This window comes from Euprymna scolopes, chromosome 18 (assembly GCF_053919585.1).
Source record: "Euprymna scolopes isolate OS-2025 chromosome 18, ASM5391958v1, whole genome shotgun sequence".
Lineage (NCBI taxonomy): Eukaryota > Metazoa > Mollusca > Cephalopoda > Sepiida > Sepiolidae > Euprymna > Euprymna scolopes.
In genome coordinates, this window is record NC_136499.1 from 50717842 (window position 1) to 50737903 (window position 20062).

Sequence of the window (20062 nt, forward strand, 5' to 3'; positions counted from 1 at the left end):
TTTTGCCCCAGTCTCTCTATCTTTCTCTTTTCCCCCTCTCATGTTTTCCTCACTCTCTCTCTCCTGCCTTTCTCCTCTGCTCAGCTCATTCATCTGTTTGGACATACACAGACAACTGTATTCCTCAAGAAAAGAGGCTTAATTTTCTTTTCAAATTAGTCCATAAGAACATTGAAAATTGCAGAAACCCTCCAACTCCTAACAAAACTTGGTCTGACCTAGCTAGCTTTACTCCTAATGAATGAATGAATCATTTTTCTTTTAATTTCAATTACTATTATCCGGAGCAGTGCTGATCAAGAATATACCAAATTTGTGGGTGTTTGTTTTGTAGGTTTTGACTTTTAGCTGGATATACATATACACAGACAACTGCCCTTTATTCAATAGATTAAGATTATGTAAACCTTATAGTCAGCATTTTCTCACTTGCCTCCATAACTATGTACTGCTAAAAAAAAAAAAATGTAAACCGTTGGATTACCTATTGAGAACTGTTCAAGATTGTTTTAATCAGGAAGTTAGTTTGTAGCAGTTAACAAACTATTTACTATAAGCGGATTAATGCCCGGTGCCAAAGTGATTTGGCCACACTGACCAATCGGTTGGCAGGGCGCATTGATTTGAGCTGTCCCCTTAAGGACTATTTTTAGCCCTTTGGGATCTCAGTTGAAATTGCCAGAGACGCCAGCAAGCGACCTATACAGACCTCTCTCGCTCACCCCTCCCACTGCTACTTGTTGACGACTGCAATATGATGGCAGACGACACCTACAAACACATTTACACTTTCTTTCTTTCTCTTCAGTCTGAGATACAATTTCGCCTTTTCTAAATAAACCCTTTATTATTGTTTTGTTAAAAGCGATGTCGTTTGGCCTTGTTTATTTAAGCAATTATTAGGAGAGAAATGCACAACATTTCCCTCCTATAAAATGGTGACCCCGACGTGATATGAACACGCAACCTTCTGATCTGGAGTCAGAAACACAAGACACACATATCCCACCTACATTCACACAGCGTACACCTGAAGTGAATACTGAAAATGACAACTATGTCACTACTACACCTAGTGCCCACCGTGTACATTGGCCCAAAAAATCATGCAAAACTTTGTATATTTAAACCCCTTGTAAATTCGGTTTATTTAAAAAAAAAAAAAAAAAAAAAAAAAAATAGCTGGAAATTTCTATTCTCATTACCCCTTTATATACAGGGTGACCCCCCCCCCAAAAAAACGGGCCCCAACTCTAATTAGACCCCGTTTCTTAGTGTTTTGTCTGAATGAAATGAAACTTCGGTCATAACTAGTTTATTATATTCAAAACATCACATCAAAACACTAGGTTCTTTGGCCTTTTTTTCTTCATTCTACAGCATGTTTTAGATGGCCTCCATTTAGCTTTTGTTTTTTTTTGGTCACCCTGTATTCTTTCTTTGGCAACATAAACTTCCAGACGTTACGTTGCCTTGTGTTCTGTATTTTTCTAAAGACTGCTACCTTTTTATTTTTCTTCATTGGCTTTTCGCCTAAGCAGGGGGTGATGTAGCAGTTAACAAACTATTTACTATAAGCGGATCAATGCCCGGTGCCAAAGTGATTCGGCTGCACTGACCAATCAGTTGGCAGGGCGCATAAGTTTGCAAATTATGTTAAATCAGAAAAAAAAACCTGCAAATTAGTTTTTCACTGTGGTATATTGCTCCCTCTTTCTCTCTTCAGCTATGGTTTAAATAATACTATGGGAATATTCTCTATTGTTTATTAATGGATTGTACTAATCTTCTGTTTTATTTTTACTTTTCTTACCATTGTTAATAAACAGAAAGTATTTTTTTAACATAATTTAATTCCGAGACCAAGGAATATTTTTACAAATGTTTGTGTGATTTCTTCTTACTAATGAAGTTCTTGCATTTTTTGCAAAATAAATACAACAACAGTGGCGTTACGTGAGGTAGTCTTGTTCGTAGAAAAGTAAAAGAGAAACTCATCAAACAGCTTTATGGCCAGGCATAAAATCAAATTAGATTAACAAAATTTTTAGAACATCAGTAGAAATCAAGTGGATCTTGTAGGGGTTCAGAAGTTTAAGGAAAATTAAATTTCTTTGCCCCAAACAAAATAATCAAAAGGAATGAAACAAAACTACTCCTTCTGATTAAAATGCACCGCATCTATTTTTTAACAAAAACAAGGTGATTACACAAAAGTCCAATTGTTGAAAGTTCTTTCAAAGTAATTATGATTAAAATGTTAGGTGAAAGTCTTTCGTTGAATTAATGAGTTTTGAAGATTAAAGTCCTGTGTGAAAATAAGATTAATTTAAAGTTTGTGTTTATCTGGCAAAATTTGTCTTATTTAAAGAGTCCCATGAGGAAAGTAATTTGAGAAGAAAGTGATTTGTTATTAATTTATATGTGTGGAATATTTGACTATTTAAAAAAAAAAAAAAAAAAAATTATAAACATCAGTAATTTGGTTGATTTTTCACTATTTTGTTTGATTAGTATCACCAACTTGCTGTTTTTACCATTAGACCAGATTTGGTTGACAATTATGTAGAGATGGTGCCGTGATAAAGGCATTGGTCCTCACCTCACTGGGTTATTGTCAGGAAGAAATTGACCCTTTAAAATATCTTTGCCTCAAATAAAGAAATGACTTCAAAAGAAAATCCGTTTAATTTAATGACAAAATTTAACTTTTAAAATTCAAATTTTATTTTATTTTTTATTTTTTTTAAATAAAGCATATTCTAAAAAAAAAAAATAAATAAAATTGAATGTTAACACTTCTAGGTAACACTGTATAAGTACACATCATCTATCTATTATTTAAAAAAAAGCATAATTTAATGGGTAACACTGTATATATACACATCTATCTGAAACATTTCTGTACAGATGAAAAGTGTATATGGTGACAAGCAACAATATGACTGATTTTTTTTTGATTTTTTTTTTTTTAATCTTATTTCTCCTCTTTTTGGTGATGTATCTGACTAACTATTCCTGGGTTCGGTTACCACCTTGATGAAGACCACAAGATCATCTCTCACTTCACATTTTCTAAATCATGACTATAATCTTCTGACTTTGGTCATCAGAATTGTATAACTGAGAAGTAGAGGTCAATTTTTAAGCAAGAAAAATAACAATTCAACTTTTTTTTTTTTTTTTTTTTTTTTTTTAATAAAATTCATTGAATAAATATTACAATATTAAGTTGGGGAAAGAAAAATGCGTGTGCTTTGTATCTGTTTTTTAATTAGCTTTTTGGTTTTTAAGTTCTCGAGTTGTGAACGATTTTAGCATTCGACAGCGACTTCAAATTCTCAAGAGCTATTTCAGAATGATTTGGATTCCTTAGGTGAGAAGAAATAAAATCACTAACTTGCATTTTTTTCTTTGCTTATATTGATGATCTCTGTGGCTTGCTCCTCCCCTTCGCACACAGGAATTATAAATTAATAACCTTTTTTTTTTTTTTTTTTTTTTCTCTTTTCTAAATCAGAGAGAATTCTAAATTAATAACCTTTCTCTTCTCTTAAACACAAGAGATGTCTGCCCTAAAAAATATCTTTCAACAGCTTCGTCCATCACCCTGTCAACTAACCTCGATGGCCCCAGTTGCAAACAATTTTAGCAGAGTCCTAGCTCACACCTGTTGATTGAATATCTCCATTCTTGGGAACCCACTTTATTTGCATTCTCACTGTATTTAATAAATTTGTAGTTTTTCAATCTGACAATATTGTCACATCAGAATATACCCGGCATTGTCCCAAGCACAGATATTATAATTTTCTTTTTGTTCTCAAATTCTTTCAGGTCATTGTTTTCAGAATCCTAGTCCCGTGAAGAAAGGTCCCCATCAGAATCCGAATTCAAAAAACAACAACAGCAAACAAAACGGCAATGAAAGCTGTTTGGTGAGTTTCGCTTTTACCTTTCTACTAACAAGGCTACCTTATGTAATAATGCAACATCTTTCTATTGAAACTTCTGCCTCTCTATTTTTCTCTCCCTAATTTCCTCTTTTTCCTCTGCTCAGCCCATTCCTTTCAGGCAAGACATACAGACATACACACAGACAACTCTTCTTTATCTAAATTTCTTTGACGAATGAGTCAACACAAGGGAATTAATGCTGAGAAAAAAAAAATTACTTTCCTTTAAAATGACTGAAAAACTAAACCGGTTTACTCCCCCCCCCCCTTGCAGTCTGAATGTTTGTTTGTTTGTTTGTTCTGTTTTACGGCATATCAACCACTTTGGAGTCATTTAATGCCGAGACGCCGTCTGAATGAAAACTTTTAAAATTGTAGATATCTTTCTGGGCAATACTGATTAAGAATATACCAAGGTTATGGATCTTTGTTTTGTAGTTTTTTTACTTTTAGCTGATCATACACACACACACTGCACTTAAAAGGATGGTTAGAATCTTAAAAAAATCTTGTGGTAGAAATATACAAGATAACAAGTTATGTCCGGCATTTGGTAGGATGACCCATCCCCAGTTAGAAGAAAAATGAAAAAGATGACAGGATAACTTGCGTATTGGTGCATGGAGATGTTGGTAGAATGCGTTTGTTTTACAAGCACTTTAATGGAATGTGTTTTGATAAACTCAGCACTTTGTGCTCCCTTGACATACATACTCCCAACAAACAGCCAAATTTCACTTCTTCACTGTTGAGAAAGCTTTCTATTCTAGTAGTTTCTTCCTTCTGACTGCTCAATCGTATTGAACCAACTAATGAACATAGCCTCGACAAACGATTACGACATGGATTTTATCTTAGAAGGTCGATGATGTCAGAGATGCACAACACCAAGACGTAGATGGTGACCTTAGTTTGTAGAGTCGATGGTGTCACACACACACCCAGAGTGCAACATCTAAGTGTCGCAGTCTTTTGTTTCTTTTTATTTTATTTTTATAGTTGTGAGCCAGTTCATTTTCTCGGCAGTTGCCAATGTGTAAAAGACGATGACATGGCTAGAATGAAAAGAAGATGAAGGGGAGGAAATTCATGGGACACCACGTTGAGGTTGGCGATCGTTGTCGAGTGGGGTACCACATGGTTTTGTCGCATTCTGACCAAAAGTTGCTTGGTTTTAGAACCTTGTTGGCATCTTTCCTGTGTCACGAAAGACATTTCTGTTTGTTATAACAATACATATTGGATTATGTATTCAAATTTTAATTCTTTTGTTTTTTATACTTTTTTTTTTTTTTCTTAAAATTTTTGTTCTTCAATCTGTTACAAAATTGCTTTGATTTTTTTTTTTTTTTTTTTTATAGCCATTTGAAGATTATTGGCCGGTCGACCAGCAAACCTTCCAGAATCCTAATCTTATTGTTGTAAGTATTAATATTGTCTTCTATCTATATGATATTCATTAAAAAAGGCCAATCTGGCAACCCTAGACAAGAATATGAGTGACGTTTTGATGTCGGTTCGTTTTCAAATATCTATATTATATTCTGCTTATTCCTTCCATAGTTTGTACGTTATGCTTTGAAAAACACTAAATATAATTTTTGAAGGCCAAACTGCTTAAAAAAAAACTAACTTTGCAAAATTTAACTTTAAAAAGGCCAATCTGGCAACTCTGGACAAGAATATGAGAATGACCTCCCTTTTATGTAGCCTTGTTTTCGACTATCATAAAAAAAACAAAAAAAACTAAACTGTTTTTCTGCTTTCAAAATGAAAGCAGAAAATAGTTTCATTTTTTTTATTCTGGGTTTGTCAATGTAAAAAATTATCAAGTTTTTCAAATTTGATTTCCAAACAATACTATTTTGTTGTTTTTAACGCTTGTAGTACACATGCACTAAAAGCGTTAAAAAAACAACAAAATGTACTAAGTACATGCGTTTGTTTTTTAGTGGTAAAAAAACAAAAACAAACAAATATATAACAAATAAAAGGTACTTGTGCACTTATGCTACAATGCTGAAATAATATTATTGTTTAGAAACCCATTCTTAACATGGGGAAGGAAGGGTGTTTTGTTAACTATTCTGTGCTTTCACCTAACAATTAAATAAAATATATTGTGAAACTTGAATTCATTTTTAACTCCTTGTCAAGACCATTTTTTTGAATCTGTAAAACAAACCCGTTTTTCTTAAACTGAAGATATCTAAATAATAATAATTAAGCGGTTTGATAAAGAATTTCATTGTGATGACTTTTGTAAATTTTTACTTTGTTTCCACCTTAACATTTTTCTTTAAAATGACTACCTCTTAAGGTTTTCGGGTATGCTGAAAACAAATAACGCATTTAAATTTTCCGAAAATAAATAGGTTTCCGGATATTAAGCAATGTCATTTCTTATGTTATTGCTCGTGGCTATCTTGGTACGTGTGTTTGCGCATAGTTTCTCAGGGTTAGGTTTGAGCACTCGCACGTACCAAGATGGCCACCAGCGATAACATTAGAAATGACATTGCTTAATATCCAGAAAACTACTTATTTGCAGAAAATTTAAATATGATATTTGCTTTCAGCATACCCTAAAACCTAAAAAAAGTAATTTTAAATGTTAAGGTGGAAACAAGATAAAAAAATTATCGTTTTATTTCTTTGCTTACATAGGTTGAATTTTCAGTAAAACAATACAATAGAAATGATTTAAATTACCATCAGCTGGTGAATATATAGTTGCTTATCAGGATTCCTGGTATCCTAGTACTGTGAAAGCTACATCAAGGATTCATGTAGAGTACGATTTATGGTTGCATCTCAGAAAATAGGGGTATATTTTGGGCCAAATAGAGAGGATTTACAAAATTGAAAATTGGACTGGTCCCAAAATGTGTAAGTTCTGGTCGACTATGGGAATTTCCATTTTATACAGAAATCCGAAATCTATATGAAAAATTTTCTTTGATTTATTTCTGAGATTAATTCATATTTACTCAAAATTTTTTTTTTTCTTTGAGGGGAGTAGTAAATACCGGCCATGAATGCTCTTTAGGCATTCAATGGTTACACCCAAGATTAAGCTCTCCTTTGGTGAGGAGGTAGGAAAATGCCTGCTCTCAGTAAAGCTATATTTAAATACAACTATAATACTTAGTTTTGTTCATGAATAGACCCCCACTGTATGATACCATGCGCCAGTTTAAAAAAAAAATTGAAATTTATAATTCATGGCTTATGGTAAAGAGATACATCAAATTTGACTGCATAATCAGAAAGAGCACACAATTTTACATAAGAGTGCCAAGTTTCATGAGAATAGCTTGAAAAATAAATAAATGATGGCAAAATTACTGAATTTCTTGAAATGTTGAGTTCTGTAATTTAGCCCACTTTTTCTAAAGAAAAGCCTAAATTTTGGCACTTAAAATTCTCATAACTTTTGAACTACTGATGGTATTCGCATAATTCAAACGGTTTTAAGCATCTTTTACATAGCTCTTTTCATGCAAGTTGATAAAATAACAATTATCTAAAAAGAAAAAAAATCAACTTGTAATGCTAATATATGACCACTGTTTGCAATGGTATGAAAAAGGAACTCATAATTTCAGTGTGAAGCGGTTCTTCACCAAGGAAAGAAGTCAGTGAGACATTATGTAAAGAATGGAACTTTGAAAGAAACCGTAAAAAAAAAAAAACATTGTTTACTAAGAGATGCTGGACTGAAAGAGTAAATTAAAAATTGTCTCTTAGAATGTACTTTTATTATTTGTATTAAACTATGTAGAACACAATATTACTTTCTGAGTATTAGTACTTACTAATTTATTTCATTGTGGTTGGCTCTATATTTAAAATACAATAGACGCTATTTTCATAGAAATGTTAATAAATTCATATTTACTGTGTGTTATTAGTTTTTCTGTCCAAAAAACTAATTTTTAGCTCTATCAAAACATTTGTTAATTATATTTCTCATTCCGTGGAATTTCCATGGGTTCTGCTAGTTTATAAATATGCGAATATGTTATTTCCTTTAATGCCACACTTTCATTGGTGGTAAGAGAAGGATTCAAGAAGGATGTAATTTTGTATGTTTTTGAATTGTTAATCTTCATACCAATATTTCCCTTCATTGAAATTGTTAAAACCTGCAAATCATCTCATCAACAGTTTTGTAAAATGTTAATACATTTTCGTTTTTTGTACTTTGATAGAAATAGACTGTTTATATTTAACACTATGGACGTTACTTGAATTTGTTTGTGGAGCAATAACTAGGTTTTAATCAAAGTAAAACAAGATATCCTCTTTTTATTTTGAGACTAGCGGGGGTTTTGGGGGGGTGCACCCGGCTTTGCCCTATCATAAAATACACCCGGCTTTGCCCTATCATAAAATACACTTAAATATGATATTTTAATTTATCCAGATTTCATATATTATTATAGTTGTGATTTCAAAAGTAAAAAAAAAAAGTATTTAGGTGCCATCAGCTAGAATCGAAACAGAAAGCAAAACTGTAGCATTCAAAGCTGGTGATGTTACCACTGTACCAACGTGACACGCATATGAACAGATTAGAAATAAATTAAGATGAATGTACAAAATATATAACGATTTTTTTTTCAATTTTGACCTTTTTTTTGACTCCTTAAAAACTATTTTAACCGACTAAAGACCCATATAAGAATAGTACATAAAAAAAAAAATCTGATCATTTGAGGCTCTGCAACTTTTAGTTTCGGAAGAGATAATTTGAAAATATGGAGACAGACAGGCATAGTGAGTTTTATAAATTAGATTATATTATCACCAAAAGGTGAAGTGTAAACAAACAAGTTGGTGCGCTACATGCAAAGCCATCTTTTAAAAACTAATCTGGCAGCATTGAGATTGTCGAGTTCATTTTGGTAATTTTGTCCAGATTAAGAGGTGCTAGACTATCAGATGCCTGAAAATCGGTCCTGGATATGACCTAAAACTATATCTGATGGTGAGGCCCCACCTTGCGGGCCTTGGGGAGTGTGGAGCCACCCTTTAATTGCCATTGCTCCCAGGTCCACTCTGGCCCGGAGTGGTAGTACCTGTTAGGGTCCCAACAATGGGTTAAATAGAATCCGACTTAAAAGACAAATATACTCCATTAAAAATCGTTCCTCAAAATAACTAGATTCAACACTAAATAACCTGAAAAAGGTTGATATGCCGTAAAACAACTAACCAACCAGCCTGAAAATCATTATGGCACTATTTGTATTTTTGGAGAATTTCACATTATGACACCATCATCTCCCAATACCCCCCTCCCCCCCCCGACCTAGTAATTCACTCTTGTTCCTCTGTTTGTTCGCACTTTTCTCAAATAATTACACCTTGGATTTTTTTCTTTTTTTTTTTTAATTTGCACAAACATTAGTCATGGTGAAAGTAAATTTTTCACTCCATTTGCCTTATTTGTGAAATGTTCAAATCATACATTCTTTTTTTTTTTTTTTTTAAATTTTTTTTTAATTGCAAGTTAAGCATCAATCAATTTTCACCTTTTTAAAAATTTTTCCTTTTAGGGACAGATTCGTGTGAATCCTAAAGATTATCAAGAATGCTATATTTCACATCCAGTAAGTAATCCTTATGTTTTGGTATTTATGGTGCGGCAACACCGGGCAATGTCTTACACTTGCACACCATGCGATATGATCCAAGGAGTTGAAATTAGTCCGGTTGCTTGCAGTTGTATCATTTCTCGTGCACTCTGGCCATGCCTTACTCGGCCTCTAGTGCCTTTGATGTCCAGACATGTTATGAAATTGATGCAAGGGATAGGATGCTGTACATAATTGAACAACCTGAAGTGCTAAGCACATAGGACTGGGGTTCCGCAAGAGCTTGTAAAGTGTTGCTTCAAGAGATACTGATAACTAGACAGAAATTATGTCTTTGCACATATGTGCACACATTTTTCTTTCTCTCTTTTCAAACTTAATTTTTTCATACATGTGTGGAATTGTGAATAAGCTGGAAAAAGGATCCAGTTTTTTCTTTTTTCAAAATTCTCATTAAATGTCAGAAATGTCTTTTTTTAAACTAAACCGGTTATAAAAAGAAAAGTAAGTAATAAAGTTACATGGGAATTTATTCCATTATCAATAAGGATTAAAGAAATAGGAAACAGGTTTCTTCCTTATTTCCTTTTCCTTTAATCTTTATTGACCTGATAATATGATAACGTTCCCATGTAACTTATCTTTTTAATTTATGAGAGAGAGAGAGAGAGGTGAGATACTAGCCTACAAAGTCAGGTAAAAGATTCTTTGTTACTAGATTTGAATCTTCTGACCAGCAGTAATTATCACTTTCTACACTAATTCTATAAGCATGAAACACTAGCATCTGTAGGTATAAATTAATTATTTAAAAAAAAAGAAAAATTATATACTGTCAAATCAGCAAGTCATATACAGTAATCTTAGTCATATAGTATTTAACAGCAGAGGCTGAAATGTTGCTTTATGTCTAGTTTAACTACTTATTATAAAGTCTTCTAGAGGCCCAATCCTTGTGTTTAATAAGTCAATAACAATATATTTATATAAATAATATTACTTACAGATAGTAGTCCTCCATACTTATCCAGTCTTTAGTGTAAGAAATGATAATTACGTATATGGGTTGAGGAAAATTTTTTTACTGTATTCCTTATTTAAAACATTTGATGATCTTGTAAATTTTGTAAATTTTTTTATTTTTCATCATTTAAATTCCTTCGTATGTTGTTGCTCAATCTCAGATATTGAGCATTGTCTCAAGATAAGATTAAATCTGTAAAGATTAATATTTTTATCTCTTGTTTTGAGTGTGTATATATAGATAATTTTATTCTGAAGTATATATGTATAACAATCAACTGGTATATAATATTAGTGATGGGGCAATTCCAATATTTTTTCTAATTCCAATTCTTTATAAATTTCTAAATATTTAACTATAGAGTTATTTTTACCCCGATTGCCGTAAAAACACATGTTAAATGTGGAGATATGTTCCTTCACATAAAAATACATTTGTGGGGGATGATCCATCAATTTTAGTTTTACTGGGAATTAAAAATCAAATATCATTTTATCATTATTACCAGCCATGAAAGATTTTTTTTTAAACAAAATCAAATAAAAAAGACAAAAGAATTGTTTTGGCATCGGAAAATATGCACAAATTTTTCTGATTCCGATATCGGTTCCAATTATCCCACCACTAATAAATATATATTATATCCCACCCATGACCTATTGGGTCAGTATTTATGTATATTAAATATAAAAAATGTTTTGGAACTTCCCGTTTAATTATGGAACTCTTCTGATTGTACAATAGACCTTCTCTCCCTTTTCCCTTTCTCTTGTTGCCTTGTTAGCTGGTGCTGTAGAATAGCCAACTGCTCATCTATAAAAGAGTAAGACCCCCCCCCTCCTACACACAGACTTGTTGGTCTTAAGTGGCAACTCATGAAGCTTGAGAACAAGATCTTGGTGGCTGAGCAGCTGATAACTACAAAGCTATAAGTCTTAGTTGCAAAACTCAACTTCAGCTCTTAGACTAGATGGGAGGTTGGAGAAGCCCACTCTGATCAATGAGTTATGGCAAGCTCGGTCACATATTCTTCTCTTGGCAGTACTTTACAAACAAAGATTCTATGAAGGGGGTTGTCCACGTCGAGTGCAGGCACGCTTGTGGCTGACTAGCCTGATGTGGGACAAGCAGGTTTGACCACAGTGGCTGCATTCAAGTTATGTGAGGTGTGGCTGCTGAGGCTTCCCGAATCTTCCTCCTGCAGCGCTTCTCCCACAGATTCTCAAAGGAGGCGACAGCCTGGTGGACAGTACGTCGCCAGGTATCATGGTCAGCAGCAAGAGCAGACCATTGGAGGTGGTCAATGTGGCAGTCACTGTAGGACTTCTCTAGAGAGTCTTTATATCTCTTCTTCGGTGCCCCTTTGTCACAACGGCCAGTAGAGAGTTCACCATATAGGACTATTTTGGGCAGGCGATGATCATCCATTCTGGAGACGTGCCCAACCCAACGTAGCTGTGACTTCAACAGCATGGCCTCGATGCTGGTGATTTCCGCCTGCTCGATGACCTCAACATTGGTGATCTAGTCACTCCCGTGGACGTTGAGAATGGTGATGAAAATGCTTGAGGAGTTGTAATTGGTGACGGTAAATTGTCCAGGACTCAGAGCCATACAGGAGGGTGAAAAGTACTACGGCTCTGTACATACTGATTTTTGTGCAATTTTTTAAAGTGTCTGCTTTTCCAGACTCTGTTGTACAATCTGCCAAAAGTGCTGTTTGCTTTGGGCAGTCTGTTTATTTCCCTGGCAAGTTTGGCATCTGATGTGATGGTACACCCCAGGTAGGTAAACTGGTGGACGGTCTTCAGCTTACTCTCACCAATGGTGATGTGGGGAGGGCGGTACTCTACCTGGGGAGCTGGTTGGTGGAGAACTTCTGTCTTTTTCAAGCTGACCTTGAGCCCGAAGAGCTGGGCAGCCTCTGCGAAGCAGGATGTGAGGTGCTGCAAGACTTTTTTGGTGTGAGCAACAAGGGCAGCATCATCAGCAAAAAGGTCTCGGATCAGTTACTCAAAGGTCTTTGTGTAGGCTTGCAGCCTTTTGAGGTTCAACAAACTACTGTTGAGGCAATAATGAATGTAAACAGCATCGTCATCAAGATTTTTGGTCGCCTGCTTGAGCATCATGCTGGAGAAGATGCTGAAGAATTGGTGCCAGAACACATCCCTGTTTTATGCCATTGACAATGTGGAAGGATTCTGAGAGGTTGTTATTTACTCTGACCTGACCACTCTGGTTCTCTGTCACATATAACTCCTAACTAACAAGTTACATCCATTTAGCCCATTACTCATACTAAACACGCGTTCTCAAATACAGGACTAAAAAAGGTGGCTAAAAGTGAATCAATTTGAAAAATCAGAAATCAATATGGCTTGGTTTTAAGATTCAATCACATGGGTAGATGCACAAATTTTACCCCAATTATATTAATAGATTACAAAGTACGAATTATATTAATAGATTACAAAGTACCAATTATATTAATAGATTACAAAGTACCAATTATATTAATAGATTACAAAGTACCAAGCTTAATTTAATATTTTTATGATACGAGGTGCCTTAAATAAGTTTTCAGACTTTTTTTGTACAGGCATTTAAAATTGTTGTAGACTCTTGAAAATTCAGCATGTTATTGCTATACATCATATGAGATAACTCACCAATTTTTATGGTTTCAGATTCAAATGAACAGCTACAGTAGGAATTGGAATACACTCTACTAAAGCCTGATTGTCACAGCTGGTGAATTTCAAAAATGCAATCTGGATGCGAGGACACTTTAAAAAAACGATATGCCATAAAATTCTGTTTTAAACTTGAAAAAAAAGGTCACAGAAATGTATGGAATGCTTCAGACTGCTTTTGGACCATCTCGCATGAATCGAGCATCAATTTTTTGAGTGGCATAAGAGATTCAAGGAAGGTAGGGGGTCTGAGGGATGATGAGAGGTGTGGTAGAAGTAAGGAAGTCAGAATACTAGAGTTGATTGGCCAAATAAAGAATTTAATGGATAAAGATCATCCTGTGTCTATTGAGGCAATAAGTGCCCATTTTGATGTCAGTGTGGGAACTTTGCACATAATTATTCATGAAGAACTGAAGATTTGTGCAAAGTTTGTCCCAAGGGTGCAGCCCATCTCCATCCTTGTCACAGACTATTTGACTAAGATTGGCATCAATCACCCTCCCCATAGTCTAGACCTTGCTCCCTGTGACTTTTGTTTGTTCCCTAAACTCAAGGAAAACCTTAGAGGCTGTCGTTATGAGACAAAAGAGGCTTTGACAAGAGTCATTGACATGCTCACACAAGATGACTTCCGTGGGGTTTTTCAGAATATGTTGGAATGGTACAACAAGTGCATTGCAGCCGGAGGAGATTACTTCGAAGAGGGCTAGAGATTCATGTGTGCACAATCAATAAAAGTGCCCATGCGAAAAAAGTCTGGAAACTTATTGAAGGCACTTCATATGTTGTTTTAAATAAGATTTTTCATTTATCTTAAGTGGACGTATCTTTATTAGTTGTGTTTGTTTTGTTTAGTTTTTGTGTAAATCAAAAGATTAAAAAAAAATTTCACTTTTTCTCTGCAGGATGGCCATTCAGATGTTTTCATTTCTGGCATGAAAAATAGAAATCGCGCTTTTAATGGAGACATTGTTGTTGTTCTTCTAGATGACCAAAGCAAATGGAGGGTAAGTTTATGCATATATATATATATATATATATATATATATATATATACTTCATTTACTCACATAAATTTAATATACGAAAGTATAGATTTATGCGTAAACTTTAAGTATTTACTTCAAAAGTGCTCAATATGTAGGTAGCTAGTTAGTAATTTATAAAATATATATGGCGATTAAGCTACACTGAATATTCTGTGTTTCATCCACTCTAGGACTCTTCAGGCTTATGCGCGAATTTTGTGGTTGCTTCTTGTTTTTATGTATGTTGAGGATTTCTAGTTAGCCAATCAGCTTTCTAGTATCCACCGTGCCCCTTCCTATCAGCCAATGGAAGGGGCGCGGTGGATACTAGAAAGCTGATTGGCTAACTAGAAATCCTCAACATATATAAAAACAAGAAGCAACCACAGAATTCGCGCATAAGCCTGACGAATCCTACAGTGGATGAAACGCAGAATATTCAGTGTAGCTTAATCGCCATATTTTATAAATTACTATATATATATATATATATATATAACATTTTAAAAAAATAATTTGCTTGTATTTTAATTTTTTTGATTGTTGTAACCTTGCAAGCAAGTAAGAATCAAGACAAACTCAATGGTACAGTTAGCAAAAAGTGTATTAGCAAAAATTGTTACAAAAGTACACCATCATGATTCAGGAGGTGGCATAATTGCCACAAATTGCTACTAGTATTTACTTCCTTCTCATCTTAGAAAGATGTGACACAAGCCAATGATTTAAAAGGAGCAGACTAATCTATTAAATATTGCCTGGGCAGCCTCATTAACGTTCCCCAGTTGGATGCTTCAGGTAGTAAGCCGTAAACTTAGTCTACCTGAAAAGGGGGGTGCAAGGCCCGGGAGGATAGACCTCCCAGGACTACTAAAAATGACTCCTCTGTTGGCCAGATAAAAGGTCACTAAAATGACCCAGTTTCAGCTGAACAGATTATTTAGATTGGAACCTCTATTAGCAGACTACCACAAGAGCAACCTGACACCAAATGAATGGCGCGAATCTTTATCTAATACCACGGGAAACATAAAAATATAAATAAAGTAGTCTAAAGTAATCTAAAGGCTCCCTTTTCATAGACTGCTGCCTCAAGATGTGGGGGAGGGAACCACTCTTTTTTTCTGGCTTTGGGTGCCAGATCAGACTGTTTTGACGCAACCAGCATCAAACATTGATGTTATTGTATTTGTTTCTTTCTCTTTGCAAAACTTGATCATCTTCTTCAAAGTCAAAAACAAAGCCTCAATTTATGTCATAAAACAAAAACTTTTTTGAAAAACACAGGATTCAGCATTAAATAACCCAAAAAGGGTTGATGTGCCATAAAATAACCAAATGAAACCTTTCTCTGGATCCGTCCACTTACATCTTATAATGCTGAATATTTGGAAAAGACGTATTGAGTATCATTTTTAATCTTTAGTATGACTTGATTGAAGATTGAACCCCCATCATCATCTTATTGGGCTGGGTTAATGTGAGTGGTTCACATTACTGACTTGGAGTAATGCTTGTGAATACAAGGCACTTAGTTTTGAATTTGCATATAGATGCATTCATACTGGGCCATTATATGGAGTCATTTGCACAGATTTTCATGCCAACCATAATGTGGGCTGACTGTAAATGGTGTAATAAAAACAAACAAACAGAACGATTTGCCAATCTCTTTAGATGAAAATATGGAGTGGGAACAGTTTCATGCATTTCCAGATGTCTCGGTGATACTTAACCTCTGGTGATGTTTATATATGAGATCATTAAAAAAAAATTCTTGCAAAGTGAAAGTCTATTTTTTGACAACAGTATAAGAGATACCTTTAACCACACATTTAACTATCAAAAAACAATTGTTTGTAACAAAAATACATTTCAATTTTGCCAGTACGTTATTCAGTTTGGAGGCCTTTAAATAGAATCATCAGGATTAGCCCCTTTTAGAAAATTACTCCATGCAATTACCAACGATTTTAAAAAATATAACTGATGATTTTTGTTAGTTTACCAAAAAGCATGGGCACCTTCTTTAAGCCCCATAATTTCTCCCTTTCAAGACTTTGTTAGAAACATCGCTCATGGAATGTGAAAACTAAAGAACAAAATAGGGGAAGTGAGAGTTATAAAACTGTCAAAGTTAAACCCTAGGTTTCATTGTCTACTGTTAGGCATATTAAAGTAAATTTCTATACTTAATTTTGAAAATATATTACAACTAAGTTATTACTTAGCATCTTAACATCTGTTACATCATGCTTACAAATCAACTATTTCGTCCTTTTCTTATTCCAGGTAAACAAAGAAGAATTTGATTCTGATTTCAACCCTGACTGTGACTCTTGTGACAACACCATTCAGCATGAGACACAGTCACCACAAGATATACAGGCATCCGTGTCTAGTCCTGACACGCACCTTTCTAACCAATTCCAGAGACTTAATATCTCAATGCAAAAGACCCAGACTTCTGTTGCTAATGAAACCAAAGACACAACAACTTTAAATGCAGTTGATCCTAATATCAAAAAGTAAGTTGAATTTTCTAAGATATATTTTTTTGTTGGTGCATCATTTGTTTTGTTAAACTTTAGTTTGAAATCATTTTCGGTTTTATATGCTGGCATGCAGTGGACAGTTTTTAGTATCTGATTTCTAAAGTAACCTACCTCTGGCCAGGTCTTTATCCCTCTTTCTCTCAAGTCTATTCTTATCACTTCCTCCCATATTTTCCATCGCTTTATCTTTGAGCTGAATCTGCTACCTTAACTCTTCTGCATCTATTAATCCAAGACTCTGAATTTTTTCATTATGACCATCCCATCAAAGTCTCCTGTTGTACATATAGCTCCCTATACCATCCAGATTTAACCTTCTGTACTCAAGCTTTTCTTTAAAACTTGTATTTTGCATCCATCATATCATTCTTATATCATTTCTCTCCATGCAACATCCTCAATCCTGACTGGATGTGTTTGATTTTCATACACCATCAATCAAAGAGTCAATCAGGCATGTGTACACATGCCTTATTGACTCTTCCTTTATTTGGGAAAGTAGTTTTCATTGCTAATAGCCACTGATTTGATACTACGCATAATCAAACACAGTAGGCCAAGCAAATTCGTAGTCTGTATAATCTTAAAATTCTCACTTAAGCTGCTAAAAGAAATATGAATAGTTTGTAATTATTCAACATGAAATATATTCTCTTTTGTTGGAAATCAAACTATAGTGGTAATTAAAAAGTGGGTAAAGCTGAAAAAAAATTGCCATGCTGTATGAAAACCAGTACAGAAAAAAAAAATTCATATACAGAATAAATAAAAAAAAAAAATTCATAACAAATAAATGATCAACCTTTTGGAATTTTTGCACAGATTTAAAGCTGACAAAAAATTCAATAAATGATTGAGAAGTATCAGAATTATAGAAAAGTAAGAAAGGAGGAAGTAACAACCATTTATGGCAGCATTTCGAAAAGCTTTAATCTAGATCTCTCTGATTCTCTCTTCTGACCTGGAGTACATTGTGGAAGAGGGGCCTACTTTTAATACATCTGAAACCTTCTCTCCTTTTAACATCAGTGCTCGGATCTTCACTTTGTCCTATTTGAAATGGATGGCTTTCTCCTTGAGGTGTTAACGAATATATAATATTGTCGGGGGCTTCTGTATGACATGGAGGTGTATATATGATGTGTTTATTGACATGTTTATCGTCTCCATATGAATAAGCCTAGTGATTGTTTAAACAGGACATATAACAATTATAACATGAAAGGACAAATGACAGTGTCTTGCGTTCTACATTAGCCAATGGGAAAATATATCTTGGGTTAATCTTGATTTGATGGATTCTCGGAAAAGCTGCAAACGAAGATTTTCACGACCCGAAGTCGTGATGATATTTACAGAAGCTTTATTTTGGATGTCTTCCCACCCACCATTGGAAAGCTGTAACACTGGTCCTAGGTTTTTACTATCAACATTTCTCTCTACTTGGAGCCATTACTATCCACCACCATCTTTCTTCCTCTGACTACTAACCATGTCTGCTAACTCTCTGATTCCCAACTCTAAACTAACTGATATGTCTTTTAAACTCTCTCATTATGCCATTAATTCCATGTGACCGTAGATGTAAATTGAATGCTCTATCTTCGTCACATTTCTTTTTTATGTTTTAAATTCTTTTCTATTAAAACATTTGTTTTTATTTATCTAAAATTCCTTGTTATTGTTTATAGAATCTAGTCAAGTTGAATTCCTAAAATGTCACTTAACTATATTTGTCCTTGAATTGCATTTTTCTCTTTAAAACAAATCCAATTCAGTCTACATGATAATAGTAATAATTTTCTGGCTCAGATTATTTGGCAATACCCCAGGTGTTCTAATATGCAACAAAGGGAACTTCCTATTTTCATAAGTTTCTAGGACTGACTTTTACTCCAGGTTAACGTGGACGCCATAGATCTGTTGCTAAGGTCGCTAGAAAATAATGGTTGGATCATTCTATTGATATGAAAACTATCTCACTCCCAACACAACCTTCTACCTACATAAAAACCAGATATATCCCAAGATAGTGTACTCTTGACACATCTGGGGAGGTGCTGCTCAGAACACTGTCGCTTGCCTTCACAGAGTATAAAATCTATTTGAAATTTAGTGAGGGGTGTCTTCTCTCTCTTTTTTTTTTTTAATTACATTTTCACCCCAAAGAAGGCACAGTGTCACTTTGATGTAGGCGGCTACTATAAGGGACATAAGTTGCAGGGATACTATGAAGGGAGTTGAGCAGCAAGATGTCTGTTCACATTACATTTGAATTTCTCATGTTAGTACAGTTGGGAGCAGGAACCGGAAGGGAATTCCAAAGTTTAGCAGTTCTGAGGAAGAAACTGTTAGAGTAGCAGGCTTCTTACATGTAGGGATCTATGTGTAGGGGTGGGACTTGACTGCTTGTCAGGTTTGTTGGGAGTATTTACGTTTTAGTTTATCAGCGCATCCACCATTAAAATACTTGTAAAACAGGCAGAGGGATGCAACATTTCGTCAGTGGGATAAAGGTAGAAGCTTAGATGACTGTTCAGGATCTATTAGGTTCGCAACTCTTTGAACCCTGTCCAGGAGTGAGAAACTAGTAGCAGATACACTAGCCCAAATGTGACAACAATACTCCATACATGGGCAAATGGTGGCCTTATAGAGGTACAGGATACTTTGAAACATAAGTAAATTTTTAGCACAGTAAAGAGAGCCCACCTTCTTTGCAGCAGCTGCGGCAATGCCCTCAATATATCTGTTTGAGCTCATGTTCCCTGTGAACGTTAAGCTGAGGAGTTTGAAGTATTTTCAGGTAATGTATCTTTAGCCATAACTATTGGTGGTTGAGAAGGTTTCTTGTAATTATTAAAGGAAACAAGCTTAGTCTCGCCAAGATTGAATCTTACCATCCACTTTTGACCCCCATTCCACAAGAGACGTTGCTAGTCTTTCTGTCATTGTTATTTTCATGGTAAATATTCTAATGAGCCGCCCCCCCCCCCCCGCCCTCTGTAAAACATTTGTCTAGCTATAACCATTATAAATAAACTGAAGGTAAATAGAATTTCTCTGAGTACAGTTTCTAAGAACTGCAGTATGCGGAACTCAATACCATGGGGGTGCTTCCCAGTTGATTATGATATGGTCGTTTTCAAGTTTAATTTTAACAAATTGTTGAGCCCTCCTCTTAAAAGTTTGCCTAGATC

The 20062-nt window shown here is 34.6% G+C and overlaps 1 protein-coding gene across 6 annotated transcripts in view; it reads left to right on the forward strand.

Moving 5' to 3' along the window:
• LOC145297618 (DIS3-like exonuclease 2) overlaps window positions 1–20062 on the forward strand; it is a 162488-nt gene that overhangs the window by 68320 nt on the left and 74106 nt on the right. For all 6 annotated transcript variants that reach the window (XM_080143690.1, XM_080143693.1, XM_080143692.1 and 3 more), the window contains 5 exons: window positions 3838–3938; window positions 5318–5377; window positions 9521–9574; window positions 14185–14286; window positions 16600–16835. In XM_080143690.1, coding sequence (XP_079999816.1) covers window positions 3838–3938; window positions 5318–5377; window positions 9521–9574; window positions 14185–14286; window positions 16600–16835 — 553 coding nt within the window. The remainder of the gene's footprint in view (window positions 1–3837; window positions 3939–5317; window positions 5378–9520; window positions 9575–14184; window positions 14287–16599; window positions 16836–20062) is intronic.